This window comes from Drosophila miranda, chromosome XL (genome assembly GCF_003369915.1).
Source record: "Drosophila miranda strain MSH22 chromosome XL, D.miranda_PacBio2.1, whole genome shotgun sequence".
In the NCBI taxonomy this organism is placed as follows: Eukaryota; Metazoa; Arthropoda; class Insecta; order Diptera; family Drosophilidae; genus Drosophila; species Drosophila miranda.
Window position 1 is genome coordinate 19,572,414 of NC_046673.1, and position 20,341 is coordinate 19,592,754.

Consider the following 20,341-nt stretch of genomic DNA (forward strand, 5'->3'; position numbering starts at 1 on the left):
TAAATCATATTTCTTAGATAACAAACCAAGATACAGACCGCAATATTCGATTTTCGATATACTAACCGATTAGCGATAGACATTCATATCTTCTTAGTGATCGATACAAAGTCCGAAAGCAATGGAAAGTAAAATGGTAATTGGTGCATACAAGTGCACTGTATGTGTGCGTAAGTCCCCTTTCGTGCTAGACATTCACGAAATGTTATCTGAAGAAGATTTGTAGAGCGGCGTATAAAGGCCCAGGCATATAGCGGCCCAACAGTTAGTCGAAGTTAACCGGGCAAGCGACATGACCAGCAGAAGCACCCAAGTTACGGCGTTGGCCCTGTTGACCGTTCTAGGCCTGGTGGCGGGGGCCCTGCACCGGATACCCGTGCGCCGCTCGGAGAAGTATGTGCGGACCCGCCAAAGCCTCATAGCCGAGCGCGAGCTTGTGTTGAGGAAATACAACCTAGTGCAGAGCAATGTCAGTAGCACTACAAACACCACCGCTGGAAACTACTCTGTGGAGACCCTGTCAAACGTTAATAATCTTCAGTATTACGGCAGCATCAGCATCGGAACCCCGCCTCAGAATTTCATGGTGCAGTTCGACACGGGGTCTTCCAATCTGTGGATTCCCAGCGTGGGTTGTGCTAGTGCTGACTGCTATTATCACAATACATACTCATCCGCGGATTCCACCACATATCAAGTCAATGGGACCGCCTTCTCCATCACCTATGGCTCGGGCAGCGTGTCGGGCATCCTCTCCACGGATGTGGTGACCGTGGCTGGACTGAAAATTCCCCGCCAAATGTTCGGGGAGGCCACCATAGTGACGGGCACTAGTTTGCTAGATGCCTCGTTCGACGGCATCTTTGGCATGGCCTACTCCAGCCTGGCCGTTGACGGAGTTGTACCGCCGTTCTACAATTTGTGGAGCGAGAAACTGGTGGATGCGCCCGTGTTCTCCTTCTATCTTAAAACCAATGGCACCTCGAAAGCGAGCTATGGAGGAGAGCTCATTCTGGGCGGTTCCGATCCGTCGCTCTATGAGGGCAAACTGGTCTATGCTCCCGTCTCCAGCAGGAATTACTGGCAGTTCCTAATGGACGGCGTCACTTTTGGCAGCACTACCTTGTGCACGTACTGCCAGGCAGTGGCCGATACGGGCACCTCGCTCCTCATTGCTCCGTACTCCATCTATCTGAAGATCACATCGATGGTTAATCAGAACATTCCCTGCGCTGACGTTCCATCCTTGCCCACCCTGACCATTACCATAAGCGGTGTACCCTTCAAGATCCCACCCAGTGCGTACATCGTGGAATTGGATAGCGAATGTACCCTGGGCATCTCGTACATACAGGGCACTGATTTCTGGATTCTGGGCGATATCTTCATTGGCCGCCACTACACAGAATTCGATTTGGGCAACAATCGCTTGGGTTTCGCCTCAGTGAACTCCGGAAGTGTTCTGGGAGCCTTCTCACTCTTGAAGATCTTCTGCCTAGCAGCTCTTTGTGGATTTTGGAAGCTGTGTAACCTGCAGAACTAAACGATCATCAAAGTAACTATGAAATACCCACGAATAGAAGTGTGAATCACAACCCAAAGTATGTCGATGGCAAATTAATCATGCACTGTAGATAACACGAATATTGGTTGCCCCATCATTCTCTTTTCTCTATATAAATAAACGATATGATACGATACGATACGATATGTTACACACTGTTGTAAGTAATGTGAATTCTCCTTACAAATCCTACTTTGGCCGGAACGTTTAAGACCAGCCCCAGCCCCAGCTCCAGCCTCAGCCTCAGCGTCGACCTAATTGAGTTGCGGAGGGCCTATGGCTTTGCTTTGCTGGAATGTTTTTTCAACTCCTCGGGGATCAGCGATCGCAAATTGAGCGGGCCTAATTGGACCATGTGATTTATTGTGAAAAACGAAGACAGAACCCAGAAAGAACAGAAATTGGAACTGATCTGAAACTCTGAAACTGAACTGAAGTGAAGTAAAGTGGAACTCAATGAGCGCATTATTTATGTGATGTTATTTTTTGTGCTTTAGCTGGGGATTAGGACTCGTCGGCTCCCACACGGGTTCGAGATCTGCTTGGTTGGTGGCCTCGGCCTCGGCCTCGGTTCAGTTCAGGATCACTCTAATGAGTGCAGTACCCTGGCTCGGGGTTAAATTTATTGATCAAGCAATTGCATCAACTCTCGACGCTCATCAAATACCAATAAAATATCATTTGATGTAATTGAGCCCAGGCATCGATGGCTGGATGGGATGGGATCTCTGAGACCACCAGCATTTGACCCCAGGGTCTCCTCTGAGTGGAGACTCGGATGGTCGGGCGGGGCCGACCTCGTCCTGGTCTCGGGCCACGACGAAAGCAATCTGTCTCATTAGCCGCAAAAGCTCGACTTGATTTATGGCCAACTTGTTGTTGCTGTTGCTGTTGTGGCCGTGTATCGGTTGTTAGCCGCTCAGATAAATCACATTAAAATATTTCACAATGCCTGGCCGAGAGGGTCAGAGGGATATAAGGGGGGAACACCTTAACAAGTTGTCTGCTGACAAATCTCTAAACGAAATCAGTTAACAACTTAACTAATGATTATCAATACGCATTTCAAACAGCCACAGGAAGGAAATGCTTGCCCTGGAGGCCCGAAGCCTTTGATACCCTTGGAGATACAACGTTTATATTTATATGCATATCCGGTTTAAGACTTTTTCAAGCGATCCATTCTGTGGCAGCTATAACCCTATGATATGCTCATTCATGTATATTCAGTTTCTAACATTTTGTTGGATTTTTTCTAAAGGACTTGCACTTATGTATATCTATAGACTGTAAATGATAATCAAGATTATGTACATATCTTGATTAAACACATTCTTCTCTGCGTTGCAAGCATTCGGTCAGAATAGTAGTACTCGCCGAAAGGGTACAACAACGTTCGCGCTCGACAACATCGATAAGGTCCGACGATCGAAAAGCTCTAAAAGCCGCATGGTGCTAACAAACACAAACACAAGACCGATCACTTAAAGCGTGTGTGTTTTCTGTGTGTGTGCGTGCACTGGTAGGCATATAAAATAATCTTTGATAACGGCTTTGTCGCTTCGCACATCTGCAATCTGTTGTTGTCCCGCTCTGTTCTGTTATGTTCAGTGCTCTGTTCAATTATACAGCCAAGCGAAAATGTTAAGCTTTTTTTCTCATGTTAATTTTGTTTGAGTCACATAGAACATGGATAGATAAGGAGGTGGTACATACATATATTAGCAGCAAGCCTAGGAGAAGAGTAAGAGAGCGTGTGAAAAGAAACTTTCGGAAGTGCCTGCTGACATTTTTATGGTTTCTCCCACTTGATGCTATTGCTCTCCTGCCATTGATTTTCACCCTCTTCCTCTTACTTGTAGTCTTAACTTTTGTTTATTTCATTATTTCCTAGAATTTCGACTGTGCAAAAGCCCATTGTGGATGACCGTGAATGCCCTACCCAATTCCAAATGTATGCACATAGCATATAGCGTTCTTTTTATAATCATTTTTCTATAATTTAAATATAAATTTAAATAGCGAAGTATTGATTTTCATTATATAAATTTATAAATGGAACTTTCGGAAAGAGACAATCGCTTTCAAACCTTAAAGACTGGACCCGGTCTCATCTCCAAGGCGCCCAATTGTTGCATTCGCGTGAGTGCGAATATTTTGCAGCTGGTGTGAGCCGCTTTGTTGAAGCCATCATTTAAGCCTCCATTCTACGGTAATACTCGTACCATATATTGGCAGCTCCCCAACGGACACGCGTGTGTGTGTATCAGCCAGTGTTTCAAAATATGCAAATTAAATGTAAATAAGTTTTGCAACTATTTCTTGTTCTTTCTTTTCTTTTCTTTTCATTTCTTTTCTTTTTTTGTGCATTTATCTTAATATATTTTATCGCAAATCGTTCGTCTTCGTTTGCGTCTGCGTCTGCCTCTGCCTCTGCGCCTGCGCAGTCAGCGTAAGCGTCTGCGTTGCGTTCCTTTCGATGCAGAATCGTTGTTGCAAGTGTTGTTGCGATTTTGATACCCTTGCAGAGTAAGGTTATAGCATTTCAGGAAAATGTTTCCCATACCACACTATGTCTATGTATAACTTTTAGGAATTTCAGGCCAATAAGATAATAATATAATGAAGATCACTCTGTCAAAAGACACTTCTTTGGGAATACAATGAAGATGGGTCTGCAAGAGTGTTTAGAACTTCGGTTACTGAAGGTAGGATTTTTTTTCATTTTTTTTGTAATGGTTTTTGCGTGTTTCAGTTTGTTCGCTTCTTTCTTTCTGCGAATCTGTAAAAGTCTAACGGTTCTCAATGAGTCGATAAGCATCGATTAACCCAATCGAAGTTTATCAACTTTTCTGCATAAAGCCCCAAAGCCATTATCGATAGCAAGATACTTAATCATGAAAGAGCGCATGGATTTGGAGTTGAAAAAGAGATAATCTCCTAGAGCGACCACCGTCAAAAAAGAGAGAGTTTCCCCAAAAGGAAAACGCCTAGTTCTTACATCTTATATGCATGTATTATATATATATATATTATATGTATATTATGTTGTACCAAAACATTATCGATACCGATTTAAAAAAGAAATGCCACTTTCGATCAACATAATCGTTGTGGCAATTATAAAATGGTTTATTATGGAAGTGTGGTCCCATGAGTGAGAGATAAATCAATGGGATAACCGCGATAAAGAGCGTTTCGCATTGGATTCGCCTCTCGTTTCGTTTCGATTCGATTCGCTGCAGTCCGTTGGGAGCTTGGGTTGGGGCCTACACTCGTATCGATAAGGATAACTAGTTTTGAGGCCTGCTGCCCGCCGCCGTGTGCCCTAAGTGATTACAGTTTATGAGTTATTGTAAAGAGGAAGAGAGGCAGCAACAGCAGCAGACACAACTACGAGCGAGTGTACCATCAGATATTATTTACTTTAATCTGCTACATCGGCCAGACTTAATTGCAAAGCTGTTGGGGGAAAAGTCCTGGGTCGCACAGCCACAGTCACAGCCCCTGTCACGCATGCGGCACACTTTTGCGCCCCGAAAAATGTGTAATTTGTAGCAATTTTGGAAGCTTGAAAGCCAACTTGCAACTGCCACCAGCCGCTGCAGCGGCGTGTTCATACTCGGTATGATAACAGCATGAGGAAAAAACTGGGTCAAAGTTTTATATTCGAATCGCTTGGAAACGCGCCATAAATGAAAATGACGTCGATCCCCTGGACTCCAGGGCCTGGTCCCTCGTCGCTGGTCGCTGGTCTGGTGGTGGTGCCACAATAAAAATTTAGTTTAATGAAAGTGTTTTCGGATGCAGCGATATTTTTGTGGTAAGCTTTTTGATGGCTTGATTGCCTGTGCTGTGGATTATGATATATACATACATACATATAGAGCAACGGATATTACGAGATGAGCAGCCTCGAAGCGCGTTGAAAGTGGATCGTCTTACCTTGGCATTTATGGCATAATTTTGGCCCATCAGCGGGGACAGATACGACAGATACTCCTCGTACCTATGCATGTCTCCTCATCTCATCTCCCATAGCAATCATAATCAACAGTAGCCGTCCCAGGAGTGTGGAGAGTAGAGTAGAGAGTGCAGAGTCCCCAAGGTCTCGAAGGACATTGAATGCCATCAAACAGGATGCGGATTAAATGGAAAGTTAATCAATTAAAATCGTTTACCAAGATCAAAGCTTAGCTCAACCCATTTAATCGAGTCTCGTTAGCCCATCCATGCCATACAGGCAATAATACTCGGACGAGCACTGTCCAATCTCCATTGCCATCCCCCTTTTTGGTCAAGTGACTTAATTAGCATGCCACCAAATGTATCTTAAAGATGCTCAAGATGCACGAAATCGAATCAATCAAAAATGCAAAAACTCTGCCAAAAGAAAACGATGCAAAAAAATACGCATGGCTCGATCACAAAGCAAAAAACTTTCTACTTGGAAAGTTTCAAAAGCAAAAAACTGTGGCTGCCTTAATCGGCTATACTTTGGATCGATGGATGGATGTGAGGGCTACGATGGATGCGAAAGGTGGCACCCAAGCCAAGGATCATAACTGAACTAATTGAAATATTCTTAATCGTGATTCTGGTAGCGTACGCGAGAGATCTGATGGTGCATTTAATCCAGGCAAGAGCATGCGATTTTATGGCCTTTAGTTGCCATGCTTGCAATTTAGCGTTAACTAAAAATAAATCCAATGGGATGGGAGGGGAATCGATGGGCAGCGTGGCCAATCTGTGGCCAAGTGTGCGCCTCGTTAGGACCTGTTTTCCGTTTTCTGTTTTCTGGTGTGTCCTTAACGCTTAACAAGGTGGGCGAGGCCTGGGGCCTGGACCTCAAAGAAAGTTCATTTCTTGAGCTGAAACTGAAGCTACTGCTTGGCTTGTTTTTTGGGGCAAACGCGCCAAGTCGTTGAGATTAAAGAGCTGCCGTTTAGTGGCTACTTAGGCGGCGATAAAAAGCGACGTGAAATTGCATTAAACGGCATGCCCCCCAATGGAGAAATGAGCCAACAGCAGCAGCAGCAGCCCCAGCACCAGCAACAGGAGGAGCACAGACGACTTGTCGATGCTTCTGCCTGGATTTGGGGCAAGCTTAACAAGCTTGTAAGCTTAAATGGGTTTTTAAAGAGCTGCCGCAGTGCGAGATGCCCCTGCAAACGAAATGCAAAAGGCCACATTAACAGCCATCCCCGCGAGTTAATAATCTGCACAGCAGCAGCCACTGCCAGCAACTGCCACAACAGCAACAGCAGCAATTACAAGTAGCTTTGGAGATTGGAAATTGTAGATCGATAGTTAAGACGCCCCCCAAGCCTCCAAGCTTCCAAGCCCCCAAGAGGAGCGCCGACAATGCATGGAGGAGGAGTACGAAGTCAGGAGGCCAGGAGCTGTATGAGAGGTGGATAGACCTCAGCACAGTGGGTAATTTTTATTGACAATCCCCCCCCCTCGTTCATTCAGTCCAGCCGAAAGCAGCGGGAAAGATACCAGCCTAATGCTATTAAGCCTTCATGATCATCAACATTCTGGCAGCAGGTACATCACTCACTCTGACTGAAGATCGGACACGATGACGGCCACGGTCCGGCCCCGGCAGCGTCTTCTGTGGATGCAGCAATAGCCGCCTCACTGGATGGATGGATGACCATGGCCATGGCCGGCTAGCCCCCGTCATGCCAACAATCTGTCCAAAAGCGATAAAGTTATAATGGTGCAAATGTCGGACACAGTTTTTGAAATGGACTCAAGAGCAGGAGGCAGGAGGCAGTCAGACCCCGCCAGACACAACCAACAGGCAAAAGCAAAGCAGGCAACCTCACAGCCATCGCCATCGCCATCATCATCGTAATCATCATGATCATCATCATCTAAGTCGACGCGTCTTAGGCTTAAAGCAAGTTGAAATAACAGAATGGGGCATGTGGAAGACTTTATCGCGATGCGGCCACTGATGTGCTCGGCTGCCTTCTCAGATGTGAGTTTGAAAACTGTTTACAAACTGTCTGACAGAGTTTTGACTGCCGTTTGCTGGTGGTACTGGTAGTGGTATTGGTAGTGGTGGTGCTGCTGCTGCTGCTTCTGGTGGTTCGGTGGCTCAATGGCTCACTGGTTGATGTCGCCGCTGTTGTTTTAGCCGCCGCGAGACGCCGCTGTGATCGCTGGGATCGAGGCAGCAGCAGCATGGCCCCAGCCATGATGATAGACTGATCTTGAACCTGAACCCGAAAACCAGAACCCGAGCCCGAACCAGATCTTGCCTTGATCTGGATGATGAACACTCCTCGTACTAGCTCCAGGCGATGACATGCTGTGTGCTGTGCTCTGTGCCTCCGTCTATAAGGATGAGAAAAGGGCGGCACAGTGGGCGTGAAGGCGTCAAGACGGCGCTTATGAATACACACACCATATCCACAGAACACTTTTGCGGATCAGCCAAGGGAGCCATTGATTTCAATGATTAAAGAAGGTCTTCTTTCGTGTCAGGATCATTGATCGAATGTGCTTCACTCCTAAGGAATAACCGAAAAAACCAATGAATCTCATTGATAAAAGCACATTCGAGCAGAGATTGGAGAGCCAACATCATCCGCTAATGATAATGTACCTCTTATGATTTCTAGGACTTCATACGGAAGGATCCGCTGATATTAACCTTTATTGATCATTGCACATTGAAAAGTTCACCAGAGAAAACCTAAAACCATCCTCGAACTGATTCCCTGATCTGATGAAGTGATCCCAACCCATTGGGTTTGCTCCACTGTGGCTCCAATATGAAAAGATTTCTGTCTCAAAACATCATACGACCATCCCTATCATTTCAATTACGCATGCCAGCTGCATTAGAGATAGACGTGCGTTATTACTGAGATATATAGATGCTCCGATGCCAGCGGATCAATCGCTGACTGGAAGACTGGAAGCGTTTGGATCTAAACACCTTCTCGGAAGGAAGGATCGATGGATCCCTACCCTCCCACGGGGCCCAAGGGATAGAATCAATCTGTCTTACCCGAGAAACACTGCAATTGTCTGCGCGCAGACCCCGAGGTGCTGCCGGCTATTTGCACTGTGAAAGAGATTTTTTGGAGTCATAATTTAGGTGCGGGCGAGTCATATATCACAGATACAAGAGACTAAGGCTGGAGCTGGTGCTGGTGCTGGGGTTGGGGATGTGATATATGGCAGCAGCCTAATGATAATGACGTGTCGCGAACCCGCGCTCTGCCTAGATCTCTGGATCCGCTCTAGATGCGCCCTCTCATGGAGATTGGAGGGAAGCGAAGAGGTGCAGTGGTGCTCTGCGATCCTCTGTGGTGCAAGGAGTTGCTTGGCTGGGGGCTTAACTTATCGCATATCGGGCCTATGGCATGTGGAATTATTGATTTAAATTTTTGTCCGTTTCTTCATATATTGATTGACGCGCGTTTGACACACTCGGCAAATGTTGACTTTTGCGACTTGCGGCTTATTGACACAGGGCCCCGGCCCCGGCCCCGAGCCCAGACTTGACGATCGTCGATCGACATAGTTATGCAAGTCCAATAACACCCACGCAGTCGCTTAACCGATTCCCCGATATCGTTCCCATTCCCGAATCATTTTGTTTACAAAACACCAGAGAACAGTGAGCGAGAGAGAGAGAGGGAGAGAGAACCGGCGGCGGGGTATGCAAATAATTCCACCGAAGTATCTCCCTCGCCACGGGTCACGGCGATATCAGTTCCAATGTCTGTCCACCTCCACCTCCTCATAAAATGCATAAAATCGTAAACCCCGCGCCAAATCTTCCTCAAACACTATTCGAGGCGACGCGCCGCTACGGGGCTATTGGCTGTCGTTCGGGTTGTTCAAGTGAATTTGTCTCTCTTCTCCGGGTGTGGGTGTGATTATCTCTATGGCACGGTGTGTATATAGGAATTTATTTAATTTATCGTAGATACAAATATGTATGTGCTGCAGATCGCTATCTATCCGTCTACAAATTTGCATAACCAAGTGGTTTAGATTGCTCTCGACTTTTGCTTGCGGAAATGGCAAATAAATGCACAAGAAGTGTGTCATCCAATTCCGATATCTGTCCGATGGTGTATTTTGGGGAAAATCAAAAGCTCTGAAGTCCACACCCATGCTTGGATCAGAGAAGAGTAAAATCCCAATCGATCTTTGCGCTTTAAAAGTTCAACTCTGCGAAAGCAAAAATTTTAAATTTCAGGTGATCCTCGGTGATTCTTCATCGATCGCCAGCGACAATTTACGATGCGCTCCGCACAATTCAAATTCTAACAAACTGTACATCATTGGGGTGACAGTGGAATGGGGCGATGCGTATCGTATCCCCTATGTACGAGTATGGCTCTCATTATGCACTGACGATCGGAATGGAATCGGCATGGCTTTGGGATCACTGGGGATCATCAGCATGCATGCATAAATATATATCCTGTGTATGCATACAAAAGTCAGCCAAAAAGGGAGAGATATTGTTGGATTGTTGGATGTAGTTTATCGCGTTGCTCACATCAAACGCTCATAAACTATTTTGTCTTCTGTCACATGCTTTTCGGGGGCTCCCCCATTCTATCGATATGGTTTGCTTACCCGATCAATCCGATCAATCCGATCAATTCGGGTTGTTGTTTGCATTTTTGATTGATCGCTTCATACGTTGCACAAAGAATGAGAGTACAAAAAATGTAAATGGCCTGCGAACAGAACGAACAGAGAGAGGGATAGAGAGAGAGAGAGAGAGATTCGAATGAAAAGGAAGCCAACAGCCAACAGTCAAGACATTGGCATCGATCATCATTTGGCGGTTTGACGATCAGCACCACGTCGATGATGATGCGCGGCCGTTGATAATCAAATCAAAGGCAGTGCCCTGATCAGATCAGACAAGGAAAGGGCTCCGGCAACCATCATAATTTCACCTGTATGTAAGTATTGCACGTACATATATCCTGTCCTTTCTTTTTAGTCAATTTTTTCGGTGGCTGTGGATGGATGGATGGAAGGACGGGATCTACCTACGCAACGATCAGCGAGAGAGGGTCGACAATCGACAATCGATGCATAATTAAATTTAAACAAATCAAACTGCCATTGCAGCAAAGGAAACAGAAATCAAGTTGTACATTGGGACCACCAGAGAGCTCTCTGGTTCTCTGGTTTGTGGCGCAAGTGAAATAATTTGCTGGGCCCACGATCCGATCCGATCGATCGCAAAGAAGAGCAAAAGACCAGATAAACCTACACACACAAACTGGACGAGAAGTAGCAGAAGAAGCAGAAGCTGCAGCAGAAGCAAAAACAAGTACATTGTATTGACGATCGACGATCTTCGGACCGCGGGGTCTGTCTGGCTGCCTGTCCGTCTTTCGATCGTAGGACGATGTCTTTCGGTGGCTCCTGTCTCCGCTGATCGTTTAATCTAGCGCTAAAGATCAAGCGACCGACCTCGTCTTCTTGCGTCGTCGTCGTCCCACGTTTGGCCAGAGTCCAAAATGATTGAATTGTGTCTCGCTGTCGATCAGTGCGTGAGTCGATTGGATGGCCGACCAACGGGCCAGAGAGATCGACAAGCATTGATGGTACTGGAAATGGGGATTGGGGAATGGGAACTGGAGTCATCCTCCATCCTCCATTCGTGGGTTTGTATGCAAAGCAATGAATCGGTTGGTTTTTTGCATAATATTCTGGCTCGATCGCATGCAAATATCCGATATCTACCCCTGACTTTGAGTCCTGTTTCCGATCGCTGTCTGTCGCCGTCGCAGACTTTCACAGTTTTATAACAAATTTGATTGAATTGCCATTGGTGGCCGGCCGTTTAGTCAGGGTCTCCAGTCCGAGTCCGAGTCAGAGTCCGAGTCTGAATCTCTCTGTCGCCTGGCGATGCCGCCGTCTGCACCTTGCAAATGATTATGAATTGATTTTTGATTGCAGTCTCTCTCTGCTACCGGCATGCATATCATATCATATGCGAATGAGATTGATACAGAGAGACTGGTACTGGTACGGGCACTGGCACTGGCACTGGTACTGGGATATGACATTGGGACGGAAAACCTGCCTGGGGTTACCGTTGTGCATACATTTGCATGAGCGATCCTCATGATGATCATGGGCTCAGCTGCTTCCACAGATGATGTAGGACTTGGTAATTAGCACACGTGTATGTCTTTGATCCGCAAAGAACTATGGCACTATCGCACGTCCGGTTTGGGCTCTGTTTCTGTTTCTGCTTCTCGTTCAGGTTCCAGGTTCTGCAAGATCGTTGCACAATGATTGAGTCATCAGCAGACTAGACTTTGTATCTCTGTGCAGTGCCATCGATCATATACTCGTATGGGGAATCCTTTGTTATTTGCTCCGTGGGATGTGTCTTTGTTATCGAACAGCTTGCCAGGTAGCCAAAATATGTTTTAATGAAGTGCCCAGCGTCCAATCCAATCGCTAATGTGCCCTAATGTTTATGCAAAACTCACACACTGGACACACGTGTAGATCAACATCATAGATCATCATAGATCGCAGATCTTACAGCTCATAGAGAGCTCATAGTGCTCCAGGGAATAGTGCAAATCCTGCACGTGCTACACTTTAGGGAATTGTCTTTCGGGGCGGCAGGTAAAGGCAGGATTGAGATAAGGAATGGTTCTCTCCCTCTAGATTGTGATCATGTCCCTATATGTCCGACTAAAGAGAGTTCAAGGATCTTCTGATGTCACCAGATAACGCGGCAAGATGAGTGTGTTAGCTTTTCCCTATAAAACCCTTAAGAAAGACTCCAAAAGTTTAGTAATCGTCTCATTCTACTAAGATATACATATCAAAGCATTGATTGAATATCTACTGATGTATCGGAAGATGGAACCAATAATATAGGACGCACTAATCTGACAATGGTAGGAGAATAATTATTCATTCGATTCTACAGTATCTACCGTATCTTCTATGTTTTCTACATCTTTTGTCACTCCTGGAATCGCCTCTTAGGTCTCCCCACATTTGAAGCTGCAATCTTTTGAGTCTGCGCCCCTATCTGGATGAACATTCTCCCCGCCGCGATAGTAGCTTCGATCGGTCAGTGGCCGGCGGCACAATCTGGGCCCAGCATCTCCTATCGGCTTGAATTATCCCCAAGCTCATTGCGTGGACTGATAAACTTGCATGTAGAGACGTCAGAGATATGAAGGAATCCCCCGGTTCTCCAGTGCGTTCTCCAGATGATGGGAATTAAATCGATTTCTCATGTTGCCGCCGCACTGAACTTCGAGTAGGTAGTGGGGTGTGGGGAGTGGAGCGACAGCCAAGACACGCTGTAGAGAGGCAGACTTTAAGATTAGCCAAGTGGCAAGGTGATGCTGTTGTTGATTTCATTATCAATATCATTATCATCATCGGTGCGGCCATAAGATGATGTAAGATATATGAACCGATAAATAAGAAGCAACAGATCGATCGGGAAAGAGTCTGTAAAAAGAGAGAGCGAGCATCTTTATTAGAGCCTCTTGACATGAAACCGATACCCCCGCCCCATTGATAGCCGATACCGAATTGGAGGAGCTGCCGCTCTTGCCGCTCCTGCCGCTCCTGAACCGGCTGCCAAAAGACATTAACAAACTGAACAGAAGATCAACCGATCAGCAGATCAGCAGCTCAGAAGAAGATCACAAGATCAGCAGATCAAGAGATCAGTGCAATTAAAATGTTATCGCTGTTTGTTGTTTTACGTTGACGATGCGATAGAGAGTGGAGAGTGTGAGTGTGGAGAACACTTCCTGTGTCCCTGCTCTTCGGCTCAGACGGGATCCAATGGGACCCCCAATCGGTTTGACAGTGCTCGGAGGGCCTTTCAGTTGATTTCTGCGGTAAGTGTATGCCCTAGTCGTGGGCATAGAGTGCGATGATGTGGTGTGGTGGTGCTTGTTGCTTCACGCCTTTGGCATTTTCGCTGAAAACTTAATTTAATTAATTGCCAAACACACACACACACAAACACATTCGCATTTCCCATAAAAGCCAAAGCGACCTTCTCTACCCATTCCCCTTGCCCATTCCCATTGCCATTCCCATTCCCAGTTGCAGCTTCACTAAAAATCCCATTCGCAGTTTCGCAGTTGAAGTCCCTGGGCTCCCCACTCGAGGCGCAAACTTGAATAATTGGAAGTTGGAATCATTTAAAACTGATTCGCTTTACGAGCCCATTGCACTCGCCTTTATGATTGGCAATTAATTAGGCCAAAACGCACGAATGCGAATGCTGGCCGATGCCGATCGAACTGCATCGAGTGCTGGCCGATGCCGATCGAACTGCATCGATCCGATCGTGATGCCCTGGGTTATTTGTTTTTACAGCTACCGTACGGCTACGTATATATGGGGCCTCCGATTTGTTTGCTTAATTAATCGCAGCTGTAATAACAATAACAGGGCGATCGTTCGAGGTCCGAGGACCGAGGACCAAGGACCGATCTCTCCAGGCATGAAATTAGTTTCTCCTTAAAAGATCACTCTCTGGTTCACTCTGCCTGGGATGGGATCCTTGATTCGCCTGCCAATCGATTAGTGCGCGCAATTGCACTTGAATGTCGATCATCGATTGTGGCGCATTCGTTGATTGTTTGCCGATTGTTCTGGCCTGGCCCTCACACTTGGCCTTTGTTTGGCCATTCGCTATGGCAATAATAGTTATAATCATAATACGAGTAACTGCACTACGGTCATGCTAATCCTTTCCTTTATTCTTTATTCTGTATTATTTATTTCTCACTCCTCACTCCTGCTCCTGCAGCCAACGATACAGACGTGTGTGGGCTGCGCCAGCGCGGGATTAGGTCACGATGATGCATTTTGGCATGAAATGAGAATGGTTATAAGAATGGGAATACCTCAGAAGATCACACGGAATACAGAAGAAATGCGTTTTTTATTGTAATAACGAAACATTCTTTTTGTGTTGCCCAAAACTTCTAATCCAAGACAAACGCAAACGAACGTGCCAAGCGAAGGACCACCCTAAAGGTAGAGGACTCTTCCAACAATTTATTGCCATAGACCCAAGACCCTCTCTGACTCTGACTCAGACCTAGACCTAGACCTAATTCCTGGCTCTGGCTCTGGCCCTGGCACTGGCACTGGCACTAGCTCTGGCCCCTGCCAGACCCTGTGCGGCGTACCTGGGGCTAAAGGACCTTTGCTGCTCTGCATCTTGGGCACTTCATTTCAATTTTAATTAGAGCATCGCCTCGATCTGCATTTTCATGCCCCCACTCTCTCCATTCCATTTCCCAAACTCTCTAACTCTCTTTCCCTCAATTTTTCCTTAATTTTTGGCTCTTTGTCGGCTCGGATCGACCGGCTTGGTTCCTTAGATCGTTCCATAGGCAGAGCAGAGACTTCTGCGTTCAGTTCGATTATAATTAGATGGCAAAATGCCGCCGAATGAAATTGATTGTGAAATAATTTTCGTTTGTGCCACCTTTGCCGGTGTGTTGATTGGTCCTCGTTTGGTCCGATGCAGCGATCGAGTGCGAGGTCCCCTCGAGTGGATCTGGATCGATGTCATCGCTGTCCAGTATCTGTGTGTGTGGCTGTCGTATACTCATTTGAGCAGGTAATATTCGTGTATCTGGAAATTGGATAATAGTCTGGCCAATTCATAAGCGAGGGGAAAGCTGTGAATGAATCCCTTGGATCTCTTTTAAATACTATTTCAGTATTGGAAAAGTTGTATTTTATTTAAGTGTTGAGTAATTGGAATCTTTGAAGAAAGCTCTTTTCCGTAAGCTGCGTCTTTAGAGAACATTGAACATTGAATATTAATAATACTGTATAGAATGAGATCTTTAATTAATGTTGACGATCTTTAAAAACTGTTTTCCATTCATCTCTTGTATTGCTTTTGAAAATATAAACTTCTCGACCAGCCCTCGGCCTCGCTTCTTAGCCACTTGTTGGCCTCGTTCCCCGTCTGATTCCATAAGGCGATGTATGCAAAATATGCCGACACAAATCAAAAATGAAATCGAGCTAACGAGCTCTCCAGATCCTCACCGATCCCTATTCCGATTCCAATTCCAATTCCGTCTGCGCACGCACGGAAGCCAGTGCACAGCCGAAGGTACAGTAAAAATAAAAATTAGCTGCAAATTTTTATTGGCGACAGTTGGGAATCTGTAGCCCTGTAGCTTGTGAGTCGGGGTCTCTTGTGGTTCCCCAACTAGCGACAGTTGCCGCTGTGATCATGGGAATGTAAGCCGTGAACTGGAACGGGGATGGGATGACAAAAAATGACTGTGGCAAATGTTTTAGCCCGGAAAGACAATGCCTAAGCCACTTAAGTGGGCACAGCCCCTGGATAAACACACTGAATGTCCAAAAGGATATATTTCCCTGAAAGGATTGTGATTGTGAGTTCAGTGGGCGTTCCAGAAGCTGACCACAGAAGATACATGTCAAAATATTTCGATGGAAGTGCGGAAGAGTTGAGCTGCAGTTCCGATTGCGATTCCAAGTACAAGATGGGATTTCCAACAGGAAGTCGATGGACCTCAGACGAAAGACCAAGGGATTGCCCCTGACAGAGAGATCAATTGACATTACCAGGAATCAGGAATCAGACGGGAACCAGGAAGGGGAGAGGGCCGACTTGTAGATACCAGCATAAATAATTTGCTATTGCTTTTGCTTTTGCTTTTGGCGTGCGTCTGGCTCGTGTGGCATGAGCGAGAGATGCTGGTAGAGACCGCAACAAGTCCCAGTAGAGAAATTGATTTGATCTTCAGGGCCAGGACCAGCACCAGAGCCAGGGCCAGGTGTGTGGCCAAACAATGTACAAGTATATGCAGTCCCAGAGTTCCAGTCAAGGCTAAAACATCTGGGATTTCGACTGGCCCTCGTGCCATTTTCGCTAATTGTGTATAAATATTTGGCCAACAAACAAATGAGCAACGGGCCATGGTCAAAGGTGGACAATAGAGAGGTTTGCGACAATTAGAAACTGCTTAGCTTTGTCCCTGGCATTGCCCGGCGCGGCCAGGGGCAGCGCTCATCCCCGGATAGCCGGGCAGCCCAGCATGCTAATAGCAGTTAAGAACTCTCAGGGATATATTCCTGTATATTCCTGGCTCTCATTCGAAGGTATTTTCGAGCTGCGAGCTGCTGGGCTGTCGTGTTGTGCGGTCCCAAATGGCCCATAGACCAGCATTGTTCTCATGGACAATGTTTTGACCGCATTGCCAAACCAAAATATATATATTTCTGTCCATCCATCCATCTGTATAGAGGCACGACCCCCGCGTTCACGTGGCAAACAAAGGGCGCAAAAAAAGGCCAAGCGAAAGGCCTCACCCTCACTCCTTCGCATTGGTGGTCTCTCAGTTTCTGTATCTATAACTGCAAATGTATCTCTATCTGGCACTGTTCTCTGTGTCTGTGGCTCTGCTTGTCGCGTTTTAGATGCGTGACATCTTATTTGTTTCGAAGAGACAACGTTTTGTATCTCTATTATGGTCAGAGCTCTCAAGGTAGGTCCTGGACTCAGGGCTTTTTCCCTTCCCTTCCCTTCCCTTTTCATTCCAACCATTCGAATTCAATTCGATTTCCATTCAATTCATTTGCCTCGATTTTGGTGGGCGTTTGTCAATTGTTATTGAATCCGCATTGTCCGAACGACGATTCGAGATAAAGATACTACTCATACTCGCACGCTGCAGTGGCACATTTATTGTCTCTGGTCGTAGCATCTGCTGTTGCCGCCGCAAATTGCCTTTCGTTCTACGTCTATAGGGATCCTTGGCCATAGGGCCCTTGGGGACAACTGACAATTGAGGCGTGATTGCGGCGGCGCTGTGTGCGGTGGTAAAACGGGATTCCCTCTAAAAATCGCAAAATTCTTGTGGATTCCAGAGTGGGAGAAACGTAGGAATCCATTAATTCAATTTCTAGAAGAACCTATTGAACCTATTGATACTTGCATATATTTACTTTTTGAAGATATCATTAGATAATGTTTAATACTCGTACCAACGTAATTTCTCTATTTACTCTTGGAGTTTTCTTTCAGATCTTTTGCTGATCCGTAGGCTTCCTGATCTAGGTTTTCTGATCTATAGATCATTGCCGATCGTTCACTGATGATTTTTAAGTTATCAGTGCTACAAATTCATAGAAATTCCTTCCATTCTCGGAACTTTTTCTGATCAAATCACCCATCATTCCATGATGGTTCAGGGATAGCGTCAATTTTCTTCTGCCAAATTCATCATCTAGGATTATCCCAAAATTGCATTTCATTCCCTTGCTGTATCTTTGAGTTACTTTTGCAGCAAATGAAGAAATTACGGATTGGAGTTTGCTTTCGGATTGGCCTCTGGGGCACGCCCCTGCGGCAGGCGCGCGTGCTGTTCGGAGGCATTAAACCCATTACGTCAGGTCCATGTCCACTTTCTGACGAGGTGCAATGTGGATGTGGAGAGAGTGTCGGAGAGGCCGGGAGAAAGCTGTTAAGCGCATTCGATGCGCATGTCTCCTCAATGGAGGGACCAGGATCAAAATTAATTAGTTTGGAAATGGAATTGGAAAAGGTGTTGGAAATCTCTGATTACGCGCTGACTCGCCTCAGTAATTTTAGACGGCGTGTGTAATGCGAGCGATGCCTGCCACCGCCGCCGCATCTACCCGACTCCTACAATTTGCCACAAAATGTCGAAGGAACTTCGGTTCAAGGCAGAGGCCCTACCCCGGCCCCTGCGTTATCAGTAATCATATTTGCCACGCCTAAAGGGCGGAGGAGAGGATCGTGAGTGTGCAATTTAAGCCGCAGGAAACAACTCAATTTGTATCGCATATCCTGTGTGCGAGGTCCTTTTTATCTAGCGATAATTTTGTGGTTTTCCTCGGAGTTTTAACACCATTTCTCCTACACTTTCTTTGTGGTTTGATGAAGTTGTGTCTGTAAAGAAGGCATTTCCTTCCGCTTGGATTGTAATTTCATTCGTTGTAGCAAGGATGCAAGTGGAGTCCCTGAACATTCACCGAAAAAAAGACCCCAAAAATATGTTTCTAAAACTTTTCCTTAGCTATTTTTTAGTCTGTCGTGGGATACATATTTATAGAAACATATAGATCAATAAGCTAATTATGGTACACATTTATGGATGTACCCTATCGCAATGGACTCTTTTCGAGATAAAAGTACATCAGAATACCTCATCTATTGATGGCTTATAGATTGTAGCCCCCAGCCAGTAGTCTGAGTGCTCTCGAACCAGGCCCAACACTCGTCGAATCTCTCAGGTATTGATAATTGACGTCTCACTGAAAGTCCGAGGAGTACGAGGAGTATTTACAAGACTGGAGCCAGCGCACAGAGCCGCGTCAAAAGAGTTGTGAAAGAGGTTTCCGAGCTGTGCATATCGTGACGTGTAATTGACAGGCAACACGCGCTGAGACACCGTCATCGCGAGGCCTGTCATCGCCTCGAACAGCAAACAAATTTAGATACTCGTATCCCAAATAGACACAGATGCAGACGCTGACGCCGACACTGGCATGAACACGGGACAAGTATTGCCCCCTGAAAGCGGGCTGATCTCACTCAAGTGGATTGGTCTGAGGCATGCCACCGTTTTCTTGGGTCTTGATCTCGATATCTTGAAAATACTTTTTCTTTAATCATTCTTTGAGCAATTTGTGAATTTTCACTGAATCATTCCTTAATTCAACTATGATTTTAGCTCTGAATATTCTCCGAACTCTGTTCTCTGTTCTCTCCACTTCTGATATCATTTTCCTATTCTTTCCTCCTTTTGGGATATTATTTTATGATCTTTCCAAGATCCTCCTCTGTGGTTTTTCCTCTGTGATAATTTTGTAAAGGTTCTCTGATCGATTTCTTCCCACACTCTGTATCGAAACACTGGGCAAGCGTATAAATGATTTGCCATGCTTTGTTAGCTTTCCACTTTGCGATCGGTTCTGGTCTGTGTTCGGGGCCTATGCAAAGCTGGTCAGGTCTGGTCGTAGCGCCGTCTAGCTGGAGTCGCATGCACACGCCCATCGAAATGATCGGCTGGGAATGGGATGCTGCTCAATGAAACCGCCAGAGCACTTGTTCCACGAAGCTGAGGCACACCTCAATTAAAACGACAACCTGCTGCGTTGCTCTGAATCCTGTAAATTGGCGGAAGCCAGGGGAACGAAGGCGATTCAGAATGGGAATCGAACGGATCTCTCTCCCTTTCTCTGTTTCTCTGCGAGCGGGGTGTGGCCGGTGTTTGACCCAAATGTTTAGTGCATAATTGTTCACGCCTTGGCCGTCTTGGTCGCCTAATAGAAGCGCTTTGATCATGCGGCCAAGATCCGGCTGGATGGGCAGACAAAGAGCCAATCATTAATTACAACCTACGTCCTGCCGTAGATCCTGCCTACGATCCTGCCGAATCTTATGCAAAGCGCCGCTAAATGTTGAAGCGTGTGCCGGCCCCCGATCGGTCTCGAGATCGAGATCGATTTGGGATTGCAATAGAAATCGAAATTTGAACAGGTACAAGGAGTACAGGGAGTAGGGATAGATGAGAGGTACAATATAGGTAAAATCCAGCTGTGCACTGGGCTGGGTGATCGCCCGCTGTTTGTCGTAATTGCAGCTACAAGATACAGTATCTTGGAGATATCAATTGGCTGGCGAAAAAATTTAACAGGAAAAACATGGCCTGAGCGATCGAATGTTGCGATTAGTGGAGGGTTTTGTCACCA

At 46.0% G+C, this 20,341-nt stretch overlaps 1 protein-coding gene across 1 annotated transcript; it reads left to right on the plus strand.

Annotated features, from left to right (window-relative positions):
* The first annotated feature begins 259 nt into the window (after positions 1–259).
* On the plus strand, positions 260–1,703 carry LOC108165158 (pepsin-2B). The gene has a single exon (XM_017301225.2). It carries the CDS (start codon positions 293–295, stop codon positions 1,541–1,543), a length of 1,251 nt encoding a protein of 416 aa, XP_017156714.1. The 5' UTR covers positions 260–292; the 3' UTR covers positions 1,544–1,703.
* The last annotated feature ends 18,638 nt before the right edge of the window (positions 1,704–20,341 follow it).

Coding starts and splice junctions, on each gene's coding strand:
- LOC108165158 (XM_017301225.2), top strand. CDS start 293: ATGACCAGCAGAAGCACCCAAGTTACGGCGTTGGCCCTGTTGACCGTT.